At 43.0% G+C, this 16194-nt stretch overlaps 1 protein-coding gene across 1 annotated transcript in view; it reads left to right on the forward strand.

The window, feature by feature from the left end:
* Nucleotides 1-16194, forward strand: part of LOC106585610 (glycerol-3-phosphate acyltransferase 4) — a 42624-nt gene that overhangs the window by 15895 nt on the left and 10535 nt on the right. Inside the window, exons 5-10 of the mRNA XM_014172018.3 lie at nucleotides 12795-12869; nucleotides 12995-13084; nucleotides 14733-14826; nucleotides 15058-15173; nucleotides 15756-15811; nucleotides 15946-16031. Of these exons, the coding sequence (XP_014027493.1) occupies nucleotides 12795-12869; nucleotides 12995-13084; nucleotides 14733-14826; nucleotides 15058-15173; nucleotides 15756-15811; nucleotides 15946-16031 (517 nt within the window). The remainder of the gene's footprint in view (nucleotides 1-12794; nucleotides 12870-12994; nucleotides 13085-14732; nucleotides 14827-15057; nucleotides 15174-15755; nucleotides 15812-15945; nucleotides 16032-16194) is intronic.

The raw sequence follows: 16194 nt of genomic DNA on the forward strand, positions 1-16194 counted from the left end.
AAGCAACTTTCACTCTGATAGTATTTGTTCCAGATACAGCCACTAAGGGTTTGTTCTCATTGATGAGAATTAAGAAGAATTTTGAGAGGTAGCGATTCTCAAGAGACATGTAAACTTTGGTATTTCTCACATCTCTAACACTACTTCTAGAGGTCTCATCCAACAGTTGACCCGCTGTAAGCAGGGCAGTGTGAACAGAATTGTCTCGTTAAGGCCAACATTCATACAGTACAAATACTAATAGCAGAGCAATGTTTTTGAAACAACATGTATAGACATTTTCATTATATTTGAGACTTGTTTTATTGAGTTTTCACCTGAATCTGCACTAACAGCCTCTTACATTCTAAAAATGTTGCTGTATCTGTAAGAAAACGGAAGCACAACTGTGTTTTTCCCCCACTTGGCTGCTCCAGGAAAGAAATATGCAGCAAGACGCTGATCACCAGGGGAATTATCACCGTTTTCAAATCAAAATGAAAGTTTATTTGTCTCGTATTTGCGGATTTTATCACAGGCGCAGCGAAATGCTTATGTTTCTAGCACCAACAGTGCAGTAATATCTAGCAATACAATAACAATACACACATTATCCAAAAAGTAAAAAAAATTATAATAATGATTATGAAATATCAGAACGAGCAATGTCGGAGTCCGGAATATAAATGTATATTTAAATGGTGTGTATAGATAGTATGGACAGTATATGAATAGAAAAAGTGTGTACAGCAATAGTTATATAGGATGAGACATGGCTAGAATACAGTATATACATATAAAGTGGGTAAAACAGTAGGTAAACATTGCTAAAAGGTTTCAGTGTTTAATGTCTCTATATATGTACACGGGGCAGCAGTCTCTTAAGGTGCAGGGCAGAGTACCGGGTGGTATCCGGCTAGTGATGGCTTTTCAACAGTCTGATTGCCTGGATATAGAAGCTGTTTTTCAGTGTCTCTGGCCCTTCTTTGATGTACCTGCCCTGTCTCCGTCTGCTAGATAGTAGCATGGTGAACAGGCCTTTGCTCGGGTGGCTGAGGTCCTTGATAATCTTCTTGGACGTCCTATGACACTGGCTGCTGTAGATGTCCTGGAGGCAGCATGCCCCCGATGATGTGTTGGGAGAGCCATGCGGTTGCGGGTGGTGGAGTTGCCCTGCAAGGCAGTGATGTAGCCCCTGGCACCACTCTGCCAAGGCACTAACCTCCTCCCTGTAGGCTGTCTCGTCATTGTTGGCTATTAGGCCTACCACTGTTGTGTCGTCAGCAAACTTCATGATGGAGTTGGAGTTGTGCGTTGTCACCCAGTCATCAGTGAACAGGGAGTACAGGAGGGGGGGGCTGAGCTCACACTCCTGGGGGGGCACCCGAGTTGGTATTCCTCTTGTCAAAGGTGGGATAGGGCAATTTTGCATTTACCTTATGGAATTACTTCCATATTGATAGCATTAAGCCTGGTTTGTTCGAACGTAACTTTAATACACTGAAACTGTACTTTTATGAGAGGGGTAAACGTTCAATATGCTAACGTTACTTGCTAGCATAGCTAGGTAGCAGTGCTATTGTCTTGCAAGCTACATTTAGCTAATGCGTGTACAAACGAGAAAATAAACCCTTTAATTGTCTGCATATGCTTGTGAATTGTTGCATTATTCAAGAGCGTAATATGGTTTGGTTGCATTATTCAAGAGTGTAGCTAATGTTTTAGAGCAGTTGCTCATGTAGTTTAATAATTTGCAAGCTTAGTGGCTACTGTGATGCTGATAATTACGGTACATTTGGAGCTGCAGAGCAAGAATGTCACATTGCCAGACACAATGAAAGGTAAGGCAAAGATGTAATGTAAATTGAAAAGTTTATGTACATATTATGTAAATTGAAATCTCGTCGCACTGCCTTTCCTTAAATGTACGTCAATGAGAATAGCCTCTAACTCTATAGCCTAGTAGGCTACAGTTTGTCCCATATGAAAAGTGTTCAGATTGCATTGCAAAGTATCTGATCATAGTATCAAGTATTTTATGGCTTGACCAATGCCATGGAATTCCTGGTGATATCTCATAGGTGCCTCTTGTTCCCACGTTAGTTTGTAAATTTAGTCATGGTGCGGACTACTGATGGCCTCTTTCTTTCATCTTACTGTGGTCATTTTGTGGTGAATCTCTAGGAAAATGTAGCTTTAGGCTAAGTAGCTTTATCTAATGACTAATTACATGGCAATAGCTTTTCATTTAAGCCCCCTCAAAGCACGCCCAACAGCTGTCATCTGGCGTTGGAGCGGGAAGAGGTAGAGGTGTCCTTTTACTTCTTTAGGACATCAGGGGTGAGTTCAGATTGTAATCTGGTTTATGCCTGGGGGGGCAGGTAGGACTCTCCCCAAGTGACTTTAATTAAAACCACCAGGCAAGCCTCCCGAGTGGCGCAGCGTTCTAAGGCACTGCATCGCAGACCCGGGTTCGATCCCGGGCTGTGTCGCAGCCGGTCGCGACCGGGAGACCCATGAGGCGGTGCACAATTGTCCCAGTGTTGTCCGGGTTAGGGGAGGGTTTGGCCGGCCGGGATGTCCTCGTTCCATCACGCTCTAGCGACTCCTGTGGCGGGCTGGGCGCATGCATGCTGACACAATGGCCAGTTATACGATGTTTCCTCCGACACATTGGTGCGGCTGGCTTCCAGGTTAAGCGAGCAGTGTGTCAAGAAGTAGTGCGGCTTGGCAGGGTCGTGCTTCAGAGGACCCATGGCTCTCGACCATCTCCTCTCCCGAGTCCGTACAGGAGTTGCAGCGATGGGACAAGACTGTAGCTACCAATTGGGGAGAAAAAGGGGTAAAGTAAATAAATAAACACCAGACAGTGAGCCCCTACAACCACTTTAGGTCAGTGTTCTGAGTCTGATAGCCTCGATCACCTCTTGCTTACACACTCACCTTTCCTCACATGCGATATGGAGCTAATGAGCTCTGCTAAATCCATATATGCACCTTCTCCTCCAGCCCAGCCATGTGTAGTTGGGATTCACCTGGATTAGACTTGCTGCCTGCCTGCCTGCCTGTCAGCCAGCTTTACCACACATGGCCTTATGGGCGCAGGATAACATGGTTCTTATTAATGAGAGTAGGCTTCACTTGGGTAATCAATACATTTATGTGTATCCAGAGAGTAATCCATGTCCACTTGACAGCTACCGTTAGTAAGAGGGTAAATCCATTTGAATTCAATCGCTTTTTGACAGCACCCTTTTGATATGAACGAACCCTTCAATACATATTTTTACATTGTATAAGTGCTCAGAATGTGACCTTTTGGACCTGAATGTCAGACTATTCAAGAAATAAAGGTGCTCAAAGTTGACCTATTTTGCATTCCCCACCATACCATGAGAGATCCATGTTTTCATCACTGGAAAAGATAAACGGTTGAGATTGATATAATTTAAAAGCATACAAACAAGTTGTCAAACTATTTAAAAATGTGTATTTGTATGTGTGTATATATATATATATATATACGGTCCATGACGCCGACGTAATGTCTATGATCACGTGGGTGTTGTAACGCCCTGGCCATAGAGAGGGTTTTTTGTTCTCTATTTTTGGTTAGGCCAGGGTGTGACATGGGTGGGCGTTCTTTGTTTCTTTTTCTATGTTGGTGTGTTACGTTGTTTCGGCCGTGTATGGCTCTCAAACAGGAACAGCTGTAGATCGTTGTTGCTGATTGAGAGTCATACATAGGCAGCCCGTTTTTCCTTTGGGGTTTGTGGGTGAATGTTTTCTGTTTAGTTTGTTCCTGACAGAACTGTTGCTGGTCGTTTTTTGGTTATTTTTGTATAGTGTTCATTCGGTTAATAAAATCTTGTAAGATGAACACATCCTCCGCTGCACCTTGGTCTCATTTGAACGACGGCCGTTACAGATTCACCCACCAACAACGGACCAAGCAGTGGAGGAAGGAGCAGCACCAGGAGAGGAGTATTATGGACTCCAGGACTTGGGAGGAAATTTTGGACGGGGCAGGACCATGGGCTCAAGCTGGGGAGTATCGCCGCCCGCAGTGGGAGATCGACGCAGCGAGAGCGGAGAGGCGGTGGTATGAGGCAAGGGAGCGCAACAGGCATGAGAGGCAGCCTCAAAAAAAAAAAATTGGGGGATGGAATTCTGGGCCAACTCCCGTGCTCACTGGAAGAAGCGTGGTACTGGTCAGGCACCGCGTTATGCTGTGAAGCGCACGGTGTCTCCAGTGTGCGCTCATAGCCCGGTGCGCTATAGGCCAGCCCCCCGCAAGTGCCATGCGAGTGTGGGCATCGAGCCAGGGCAGATTGTGCCAGCTCAGCGCATCTGGTCTCCAGTGCGCCGTTTCGGTCCAGGCTATCCTGCGCCGGCTCTGCGCACTGTGTCTCCGGGGCGCTGGGAGGGCTCAGTTCGTCCTATGTCTGCGCTCCGCCCGTGCCGGGCAAGAGTGGACATTCAGCCTGGAGTAGGGGTGGCAAGCCTACACACCAGAACTCCAGTGCTCTCCCACAGCCCGGTCTATCCTGTGCCTCCTCCTCGGACCAGGCCTCCAGTGGGTCTCCCCATCCTGGTCTATCCTGTGCCTCCTCCTCGGACCAGGCCTCCAGTGGGTCTCCACATCCTGGTCTATCCTGTACCGCCTCCTCGGACCAGGCCTCCAGTGGGTCTCCCCAGCCTGGTGAGTCCTGTGCCTGCGCCCAGAGCCAGGCCTCCTGTATGTCTCCCCAGCCTGGTGAATCCTGGGCCAGAGCCGCCAGAGCCGCCCGCCAGTCCGGAGCCGCCAGAGCCGCCCGCCAGTCCGGAGCCGCCAGAGCCGCCCGCCAGTCCGGAGCCGCCAGAGCCGCCCGCCAGTCCGGAGCCGCCAGAGCCGCCAGTCCGGAGCCGCCAGGGTCGCCCGCCTGTCCGGAGCCGCCAGGGTCGCCCGCCTGTCCGGAGCCGCCAGGGTCGCCCGCCTGTCCGGAGCCGCCAGGGTCGCCCGCCAGCCGGGCGCAGCCAGGGTCGCCCGCCAGCCGGGCGCAGCCAGGGTCACCCGCCAGTCCTCCGGCTCAGCCAGGGGCGCCACCTAAGTGGGCCAAGCCGAGGGTGGAGCGGGGTCCATGTCCCGCACCAGAGCCGCCGCCGTAGGAAGGCCCACCCGGACCCTCCCTTTTAGAGTCAGGTTTTGCGGCCGGAGTCCGCACCTTTGGGGGGGGTACTGTAACGCCCTGGCCATAGAGAGGGTTTTTTGTTCTCTATTTTTGGTTAGGCCAGGGTGTGACATGGGTGGGCGTTCTAGGTTTCTTTTTCTATGTTGGTGTGTTACGTTGTTTCGGCCGTGTATGGCTCTCAATCAGGAACAGCTGTAGATCGCTGTTGCTGATTGAGAGTCATACATAGGCAGCCTGTTTTTCCTTTGGGGTTTGTGGGTGAATGTTTTCTGTTTAGTTTGTTCCTGACAGAACTGTTGTTGGTTGTTTTTTGGTTCTTTTTGTATAGTGTTCATTCGGTTATTAAAATCTTGTAAGATGAACACATCCTCCGCTGCACCTTTGTCTCATTTGAACGATGGCCGTTACAGGCGTGGCCCCTGATTTGGTTAACTTTATGTGAAAACCCATATTTTCTCATTTAGAAGGGTAACATCACATTACATCTTTTCACAAATAGTTTCATGTTTAATCACATACGTTTCACAATATTTTGATGTAAACCCCATAATTAAGAAGTGTACACAACCAAAGACACAGTAATGAGTGTTTCCTGTCCTTCATGAGATCACCAAATAAAACACACTCATCATGACTGTCCCTTAACCTCTTATGGCTAGGGGGCAGTATTTTCACGGCTGGATAAAAAACGTACCCGATTTAATCTGGTTACTAATCCTACCCAGTAACTAGAATATGCATATACTTATTATATATGGATAGAAAACACCCTAAAGTTTGTAAAACTGTTTGAATGGCGTCTGTGAGTATAACAGAACTCAAATGGCAGGTCAAAACCTGAGAGATTCCTTTACAGGAAGTGGCCTGTCTGACCATTTCTGGAACTTCTTTGCCATCTCTATCTTTTACAAAGGATCTCTGCTCTAACGTGACACTTCCTACGTCGTCCATAGGCGCTCAGAGCCCGGGAAAAAACAGAATGTCGTCATCCCAGCCCCAGGCTGAAACACATTATCGCCTTTCTCAAGTGGCCGATCAAGGGACTGTGGGCTTAGGCGCGTGACCTGGCCGCCCCCGTCTTTGTGATTTTTTCCTCTGTTTGCCGTAAAGGAGATTCCCGGTCGGAATATTATCGCTTTTCTACGAGAAAAATGGCATAAAAATAGATTTTAAACAGCGGTTGACATGCTTCGAACTACGGTAATGGAATATTTGGATTTTTTTTGTCACGAATTGCGCCATGCGCACGACCCTTCTTTACCATTCGGATAGTGTCTGGGACGCACGAACAAAACGTCGCTATTCGGATATAACAATGGATTATTTTGGACCAACCCAACATTTGTTATTGAAGTGGCAGTCCTGGGAGTGCATTCTGACGAAGACAACAAAAGGTAATCAAACTTTTATAATAGTAAATCTGATATTTGTGAGTGCTAAACTTGCCGGGTGTGTAAATAGCTAGCCCGTGATGCCTGGGCTATGTACTTAGAATATTGCAAAATGTGCTTTCACCAAAAAGCTATTTTAAAATCGGACATATCGAGTGCATAGAGGAGTTCTGTATCTATAATTCTTAAAATAATTGTTATGCTTTTTGTGAACGTTTATCGTGAGTAATTTAGTAAATTGTTAGCGAATTCCTCCGGAAGATTGCGGGGGGTATGCTAGTTCTGAACGTCACATGCTAATGTAAAAAGCTGTTTTTTTTTATATAAATATGAACTTGATTGAACAAAACATGCATGTATTGTATAACATAATGTCCTAGGTGTGGCATCTGATGAAGATCATCAAAGGTTAGTGCTGCATTTAGCTGTCTTCTGGGTTTTTGTGACATTATATGCTAGCTTGAAAAATAGGTGTCTGATTATTTCTGGCTTGGTACTCTACTGACATAATCTAATGTTTTGCTTTCGCTGTAAAGCCTTTTTGAAATCGGACAGTGTGGTTAGATAAAGGAGAGTATTGTCTTTAAAATGCTGTGAAATAGTCATATGTTTGAAAAATTGAAGTTTTTGTATTTTTGAGGAATTTGTAATTCGCGCCACGCCTATCATTGGATATTGGAGCAGGTGTTCCGCTAGCGGAACGTCTAGATGTAAGAGGTTATTAACCTCTCTGGGGTATGTGGGACACACTATTCAACAGCCAGTGAAATAGCAGGGCGCCAAATTCAAAACAACAAAAATCTCATAATTCAAATTTCTCAAACATACAACTATTATATCCCATTTTAAAGATACACTTCTCGTTAATCCAACCACATTGTCCGATTTCTAAAAGGCTCTACGGCGAAAGCATAACATTAGATTATGTTAGGACAGCGCCGAGACAAGAAAAACCACACAGCTATTTTCCAAGCAAGGAGAGGTGTCACAAAAAACAGAAATACAGCTAAAATGAATCACTAACCTTTGATGATCTTCATCAGATGGCACTCATAGAACTTCATGTTACACAATACATATATGTTTTGCTCGATAAAGTTCAGATTTATATCCAAAAACCCCATTTTACATTGGCGTATAATGTTCTGAAAACTTCCGGTGAATGAGCACATCAATTTACAGAAATACTCATCATAAACGTTGATAAAATATTAAACTGTTATTCAAAGAATTATAGATACACTTCTCCTTAATGCAACTGCTGTGTCAGATTTCAAAAAAGCTTTACAGCGAAAGCACACTTTGAAATAATCTGAGTACGGCGCTCAGTCACAAAACCAAACCCGCCATTTTGTGGGGTCAACAAAACTCAGAAATAGCATTATAAATATTCACTTACCTTTGATGATCTTCATCGGAATGCACTCCCAGGAATCCCAGTTCCACAATAAATGTTCATTTGTTTCGATAAAGTCCATCCTTTATGTCCAAATACCTCCTGTTTGTTCGCGTGTTCAGTCAAGTAATCCAAATCCACTGTGCTCGCGCAGTTAGTTCAGACGAATAGTCAAAAAAGTTATATTACAGTTTGTAGAGACATGTCAAACGATGTATAGAATCAATCTTTAGGATGTTTTTATCATAAATCTTCCATAATATTCCAACCGGACGATTCCATTGTCTTCAAAAAAGACAAGGAACACAGTTAACTCTCACGGGAGCGTGCGCCACTGAGCTCATGTCATTTTCTCAGTCATCTGATTCCAATGGCTCTTATTCTCTCCCCATTCACAGTAGAAGTATGAAACAACGTTCTAAAGACTGTTGACATCTAGTGGAAGCCTTAGGAAGTGCAAAATGACCCCATTGACACTGTATACTGGATAGGGAATCACTTGAAAAACTACAAACCTCAGATTTCCACACTTCCTGGTTGGATTTTCTCTCAGGTTTTTGCCTGCCATATGAGTTCTGTATTACTCACATACATCATTCAAACAGTTTTAGAAACTTCAGAGTGTTTTCTACCCAAATCTACTAATAATATGCATATCTTAGCTTCTGGGACTGAGTAGCAGGCAGTTTACTCTGGGCACCTTCTTCATCCGGACGTCAAAATACCGACCCCTACCCCGATGAAGTTAAGTGTCCACGGACCACTCCCACATTCTCAAAAATATAAATATTGTTTAATTATTCAAAGTTTTGATGTCCAAGGGTCTCTCTGTGTTCCACAGTTTACATTCCATCGAACACTACAGAGCATAGGGGCAGCATATTTTATGACCGACTATAAAACAGCCGACTTCCCGCTCTCCCCCTCTACGGAGAGAGAGCACACTGTAGAGCGGAGCCACTAACCTGATCCTTCAGATCGTCACAGGAGAGTTATGACAACAGATTCCACCGGTCTAATGTCCATTGCTTGTGTTTCTTAGACCAAAGAAGTCTTTTCTTCTAATTGGTGTCCTTTAGTAGTGGTTTCATTGCAGCGATTCAACCATGAAGGTCTGATTCACGTTGTCTCCTTTGAACAGTTGTTGTAGAGTTGTCTGTTACTTGAACTCTGTGAAGCATTTATTTGGGCTGCATTTTCTGAGGCTGGTAACTCTAATGAACTTATCCTCTGCAACAGAGGTAACTCTGGGTCTTCCTTTCCTGTGGCGGTCCTCATGAGAGCCAGTTTCATCATAGCACTTGATGGTGTTTGCGACTGCACTTGACATTTTCCGGATTGACTGACCTTAATGTCTTAAAGTAATGATTGATTGTGGTTTCTCTTTGCTTATATGAGCTGTTCTTGGTCATACTTGGTCTTTTACCAAATAAGGCTATCTTCTGTATACCACCACTTCTTTGTCACAACACAACTGATTGGCTCAAACGCATTAAGAAGGAAAGAAATTCCACAAATTAACTTTTAACAAGGCACACCTGTTAATTGAAATGCATTCCAGATTACTACCTCATGAGGCCGGTTGAGAGAATGCCAAGAGTGTGCAAAGCTTTCATCAAGGAAGAATCTAAAATCTAAAATATATTTTGATTTGTTTAACACTTTTTTAGGTACTACATGATTCCATATGTGTTATTTCATAGTTTTGATTTCTTCACTATTATTCTACAATGTAGAAATAAAGAAAAACCCTTGAAAGAGTAGGCGTGTACAAACTTTTGATTGGTACTTTATATATATTTTATACTGAACAAAAATATAAATGCAACATGTAAAGTGTTGGTCCCAGGTTTCATGTGCACAAATTTGTTTACATCCCTGTTAGTGAGCATTTCTCCTTTGCCAAGATAATCCATCCACCTGAGGTGTGGCATATCAAGAAGCTGATTAAACAGCATGATCATTACTAGGGATGCACGATATATCGGTGAACATATCGGAATCGGACGATATTAGCTAAAAATGCCAACATCAGTATCGGCCCGATATCTGGTTTAACGCCGATGTTAAAAACCGATGTCAAAGCTACTGTGCATACCTATATAACGTAGGTACGTGACGTAATGACGCCACGTAGAATTTTGCGCTACACATACAACACAGCATTCCTAACCTAGCCCACAATGTCTGCTGTGTGGATCAAGCAGTCAACAAGTCGAACAGTCATTTGAAAGAGTAATAACATTTCAGCGAGACAACTCAAAGGAGAAATCCATTAATGCCAAGATAATGGAATTCATTGGCCTTGACAATCAACCATTTTTTGTCGTGGGTGATGTTGGCTTTCGCCGACTGGTCGAACATCGGTACACACTACCAAGTGCACTATTTTTCAGATGTTGCCCTACCGGAGTTGCACAGTAATAGCGTCACTGCTATTAGCTTCACGACATACATACTATGGAACGCTGTTTGGGTCTTTGCGTGTCAAAAAAGATACAGTAGCACTGTCAAAGCTGTACAAAAAAGTCTGCAAACACTGGCCACGAACGATGTGCTTACAATACGGCGTTGGTAATAAAGCATCATTTGTTTGACCTCAACTTCTGGGGTAGTTAGCTTTAGCTCGGTACCTAGCTAGCACCAATACAACCAGCCTGAAAGCAATGACCAGTAGAAACTGCAGTCATTTTCATTATTCTTAGCAATGATTTAGGAATCCTTGTAAGTATTAGCTAGGTTGCCACTTGTTGTTCAACTATTGAAATTGAACTTAAGTTCATGAAAATAAATAGCTAGCCAGCTACTTAACCCTGTTGCCGAGAGCTAACATTATAAGCAGCCAGCTAGCTTCATCTGGCTAGTGAGGCTCGACCGGACCGGGTTATGTGTTGTGAAGCTGGCCACAATAAGGAATAGGCACAATAGTTGACTTTGTGGTTAGCCTTCAAAATAAAACTATTTAATCGACAGTGATGCAAATGAATACAAATAGTAGAATTATGCCATACTTTTATTTTGAAGGCTAACCGCAAAGTCAACTATTGTGGCTAATCCTTTTTGTGGCTAGCTTCACATAGATGGGTCCGACCACCATTAATCAAATAAGAACTGTCTTATAAATTAGGGTTATTTTAGATGATGACACCTAGCTATATAGTTAGCTAGCTAACTATAGCTACTGATACAGATTGTCGTTTTGCTATGTTTTTGCTGAAGAACATTGTTTGCATCCATGAGCTAGCTAGCATTTTTTATGACCAGCACTGTAGGTGCACGAGACAACTTTACCAGCATCATAGCATACGTATCGATGAATCGTTGTGACATTTGAAATACGAGTGAGTGTAATCAATGTGTAATAACTACGTAAAAAATTAATAAACGTGTTAAATTATTATGTGACGTGCAGTCATATTCAGGTCCTGATTGGTCAACAAGCTTATTTGACACGTCAAATAGTGTTATTTGACGTGTATCTTTTTTGACACACAAAGACCCAAACGGCGTTCCATAGAAATCCTGGTTGAGAATGAAACGACTGAACAAATGAACAAAAAAACAGCACAGCAAGTAAGTGAAAGAAATAGGTTTTGATTATGTTTTACTGGTAATGGGAACATATGTAAATGCCAACAAAATAACTTTTCGGTTAGTGTGGTGTGTAACCTTTATTTAACTAGGCAAGTCAGTTAAGAACAAATTATTATTTTATTATTTACAATGACGGCCCGGATGACGCTGGGCCAATTGTGTGCTGCCCTATGGGACTCCCAATCATGGCCGGATGTGATACAGCCTGAATTCGAACCAGGGACTGTTGTTACGCCTCTTGCACTGAGATGCAGTGCCTTAGACATTTTCGGAAGTTTTTCTGTTGTGCCCACAATCAGTTGAGACACAACATGCTCTTGAATACAGATCAGGTGTCATGTTTTGGCTGATAAATGTACTAAAATGGGAATAAAATAGAAATTTCTACTTTCAATTGGTACTACTAAGATGGTTGGAGGTCCACACATCAAAGAATGTGTGGACTGTTTTAAATGATACTGTCAATTCTCCATAGGAAACCTATTGAAATAATATAGATAATAGAATAAACATGACTATTTAAGTTGGCATTTGACATTGGGGTGACCAGCAGCCATCTTTGTGGTAGTATTTAGAAGTTACAATTTCAAATCAATTTACATTTCAATGGTATACCAGCCAAATGGCAGTGGTCTGAAGGGATAGGTCCATTATATGAATTATATTTCTATGATTGAAATGACATCCACTGTATTCAAGAGCATGTTGTGTCTCAAGAAATGGCGGGCACAACACAAAAACCAAAGATGATATAATGTAGGGTCTAAGCAACAACACAAAAATCGGAATTTACGCGTTTTAGATAACTGACGTTGATGGTTAAAACGTTTCATAGTTTGTATAAAAAAACGGTATTAAATTATAAAATAGTTTGACAACCCTGTTTGTAAGCTTTTAACTTATATAAAAATATTTTATATATTTTCCATGATGAAGACATGGATGTCTCATGGTATGGTGGGGTATTCAAAATGGACCAACTTTGAGCATCTTTATCTCCTGAATGTTTTGGCATTGTGGTCCAAAAAGTAACTTTCTGAACACTTCTTCCATGGGCAAACTTGTATGGAAGGTTTTGTTTAAATCAAAAGGGATGCAGTCAAAAAGTGATTGCATTCAAGAGTGAAAGCACTGCCAGCTGTCAGTTTAGAAACCTTGAATAGGCCTATACTCGGTGTGTTCAGTGATATGCACAGACGTCTATGAATAGACAGGGTTGTATGGGCTGTGTTTGACTGGAGCTCTGTGTGTGTTCTCTGACAGGGTAACTCTTGCCTTCACCGGGGTGGGTCTTCTGGTCGTACTCACCTCCATCATCGGGTTTCTTCCAAATGGGAGGTAAGACAGGATTTCTCATAATTGTAACACTTTCCTTATTACCTGAGTAGTAACATTGTAATTAGGGTAGGAACAACATAGTAAGTGTTGAGACTCAGGCCCTGTTTTCTGTGTTTTTCCTGAAGGATGAAGAACTTCCTCAGTGAGCAGGTGCATCTGATGTGTTACCGGATCTGTGTAAGAGCTCTCACTGCCATCATCACCTACCACGACAGGTAAGCAGCAGAAACGGCACTCAACACACAGAATATTAATGCAAAACACATGGAAAGCATTATTAGGAACGACATGCACTATGTACCTTTGTTGAAAGATGAACACTATTGGTCTGTGTACTACAACCCACATCAATAAATCAGTTTGAATTCTTGAGCAATGAGTGGAGTAGTCGCTGAGAGCCAGTAGCAATCTACATTCATGTCCACTGTGCTGAGCAGAGTCCGCTTAGGTGGAGTTCAAAAGCCTGTAGCCACGACCGCCCGGCGCCCACACACACAAAGCAAGGGCTGCTCCAACAAGGCCATCACATTCCATTTAGGTCTGGGATAGAGTACCCTTAGAGGCATCCAGCACAAACTGCTGCCCTGGACTTTACCAGGCTAGGTGTCACCAAAGGGAACAGGGGCAGAGAAACATGCAAATCCATCATTGTTCAGGCATTAACACCCACAGTGTGATAGTCTGTGCTGTGGGAGAACAGTCCAGGCACAGCTCAGCAGGAAGTAGTACTGGAAGTTAATCAGACTAATTATATTTACCCAGACTCTACACTACACCACTCTACCCTAGACAGTTTATGCTACAGTGGACATTCCCTTTGACATGATGCAGGCAGTTTTCTGTCAGGTTCAAATATTCTCTGATGATGAATTTGTATTGATCCTCAGTTGTTGTGGTGCGAGACACTGCCCCCAGACCTGTCTTGATGTGTTGATTTGAATAACTGCTGTAGAGCACCGCCTTTACAAAACCACTAGTCACATGTTTGTTTGACAAAGCCCTTACTAGCCAATGCTGATTCAAACGAGATAAGGTAAAGAAGAACATTTGAGGAAATGTTGCAAAACGGAAACGTCTCTATCATATTGAAAAAATACAGTCCTTCTCATCCCCAACTCTAGGTCAGAGAGGGAACTTGTCATATGAACTTGTCAAGATACTCTTTGTTTTGCAGTTTAAAAAAAGAAAAAAGAATGAGTCGTCATAGTCAGGGAGTGTAATTAAAGAATAGGCCTACTCATTCAAATAAACCGTTAAGTCCAGGACCAGAAGGGTTAGGCTAATCTCTGTCTGTGAAATTGTCCCTCAGAGCAAATGTTTTGAAAGACTTATCCATTGCGATAAAAATAACTGATCATAAACTAAAGACGTTTCTAATAGGTGATAGACGTTTACTAATAATAATAATAGACAATTCTTTATAGGAATGTGGTGTGTTCAGTATGAATTATGTCTCGTCTTGCTCTGCCTGTTAGCCCTGAAGGAATCTACATGTAGTGCTGGGCCTGTTACACCATGTGCCTCTCTCTAGTCTGGGTGGGGCTAAAAATACAGAAGTGGTGTAAGATGGGCTCTCTCTTTTGGTAACACGATCAGCAACATTATCTCCTCGGAATTTGGGCTCCTACCAGAGTCCAGCATGCTCAGGGGGTCTGGCTTTGAACTCCAACATCATTAGCCTCCTCCCACTTTCATGTTAATTAGGGAGAGGTGAAGGAGAGGGCGTTGAGTTTCTCCCTCAAACCCATTAGGACTACATTTTCCATAATCTACTGAGTTGTTAGGCTCTAGCTTACACTGGAATAGTAATTTCCTGATACTCATCCTGTTCCCCTCTGTCTGTCTCTCTCTCGATCCTCCCAGTGAAAACAAGCCCAAGAATGGAGGGATCTGTGTGGCCAACCACACCTCACCCATCGATGTCATCATCCTGGCAAGCGATGGCTGCTATGCAATGGTAAGGCCCAACACCCATGATAAATGGCACAGCAGTCAAACACAAGGCTACCTACTACAGCACTGAATTACTGAATGATATGTGTCATAATTATAAAGTTATTGGTGTGCTACTACCATAAAACAAACTTTTAGACAGCTGAAGCAAACACTCCAATTCTTTGAGATCTGAGACCTGTATCATCAGATGTTTGTTAAACCACACCTGTATGTGTGTCTGTTTGTGTTCCAGGTTGGGCAAATCCATGGAGGTTTGATGGGCGTGATCCAGAAGTCTATGGTGAAAGCCTGCCCACATATTTGGTTTGAACGCTCTGAAGTCAAAGACCGGCATCTAGTGGCCAAAAGGTAGTAATGCATATGTGCACTTTGTTTAATTCATTTTAGCTGGAAGTCTCTCAGCTGTAGTCTGGCTGATACTAAACTCAAAGTCCTTTTGACTTCAGAGTCTGGGGAGGCTGTTTAAAGTTGTCCACGATGCGTTGATAACGAAGCTGTGCTTTTACTGGTTGGTTCTCCTTTGTGTCTTTCTCACTTAAACACACACATGTACAACCACACACAACTGTTGGATTTTCAAATCCAAATAACCACCCAGAAAATAATTGTTTTGTTGAGAGAACCAATCAAAGCTTGCTTTATTTCTGAGTGAATATTGCACCAACAAACCAAACTCCTGTCCAGACAGGTGGGGCACAGCACTCCTTCGCTGTGTACCACATGGGTCGCGTCAGCCAGACTAACTCAGCTGTACCTTAGCAGAGACATTTAAAGAACTTAAATGGATAATTGACAACTTTCAATTAAAGGTTACTGTGACAAAGAGGTTTTGATTGACTTTATATGGGGATTAGTGTTTGTGTATTGATAAATCTAGTTAAACTGGATTGAATCAATGTACTGTAAACGTACAAATATATATTGTTGCAGATTGAGTGATCATGTAGAAGACAAAACTAAACTGCCTATTCTCATTTTCCCTGAAGGTGAGTAGTTTTAGTTTTTTTCCTTACTGCTTTGAACATTACTACAGTAGTTTCTATTACTGGCTTTTTACTGTTACTCTTACCTTAATATCATTTCCTATCCCCATTTGTAAACACTAACCGTTTCCCCATAGGCACCTGCATCAACAACACTTCAGTAATGATGTTTAAAAAGGGCAGCTTTGAGATTGGCTCTACAGTCTACCCTGTGGCCATCAAGGTGAGAGTAGATCTCTATCTCTCTCGTGTGTGTGTGTGTGTGTGTGTGTGTGTGTGTGTGTGTGTGTGTGTGTGTGTGTGTGTGTGTGTGTGTGTGTGTGTGTGTGTGTGTGTGTGTGTGTGTGTGTGTGTGTGTGTGTGTGTGTGTGTCAGTAGGGCTGTGG

Source organism: Salmo salar, chromosome 24 (assembly GCF_965601325.2).
Source record: "Salmo salar chromosome 24, fSalSal1, whole genome shotgun sequence".
NCBI lineage: Eukaryota > Metazoa > Chordata > Actinopteri > Salmoniformes > Salmonidae > Salmo > Salmo salar.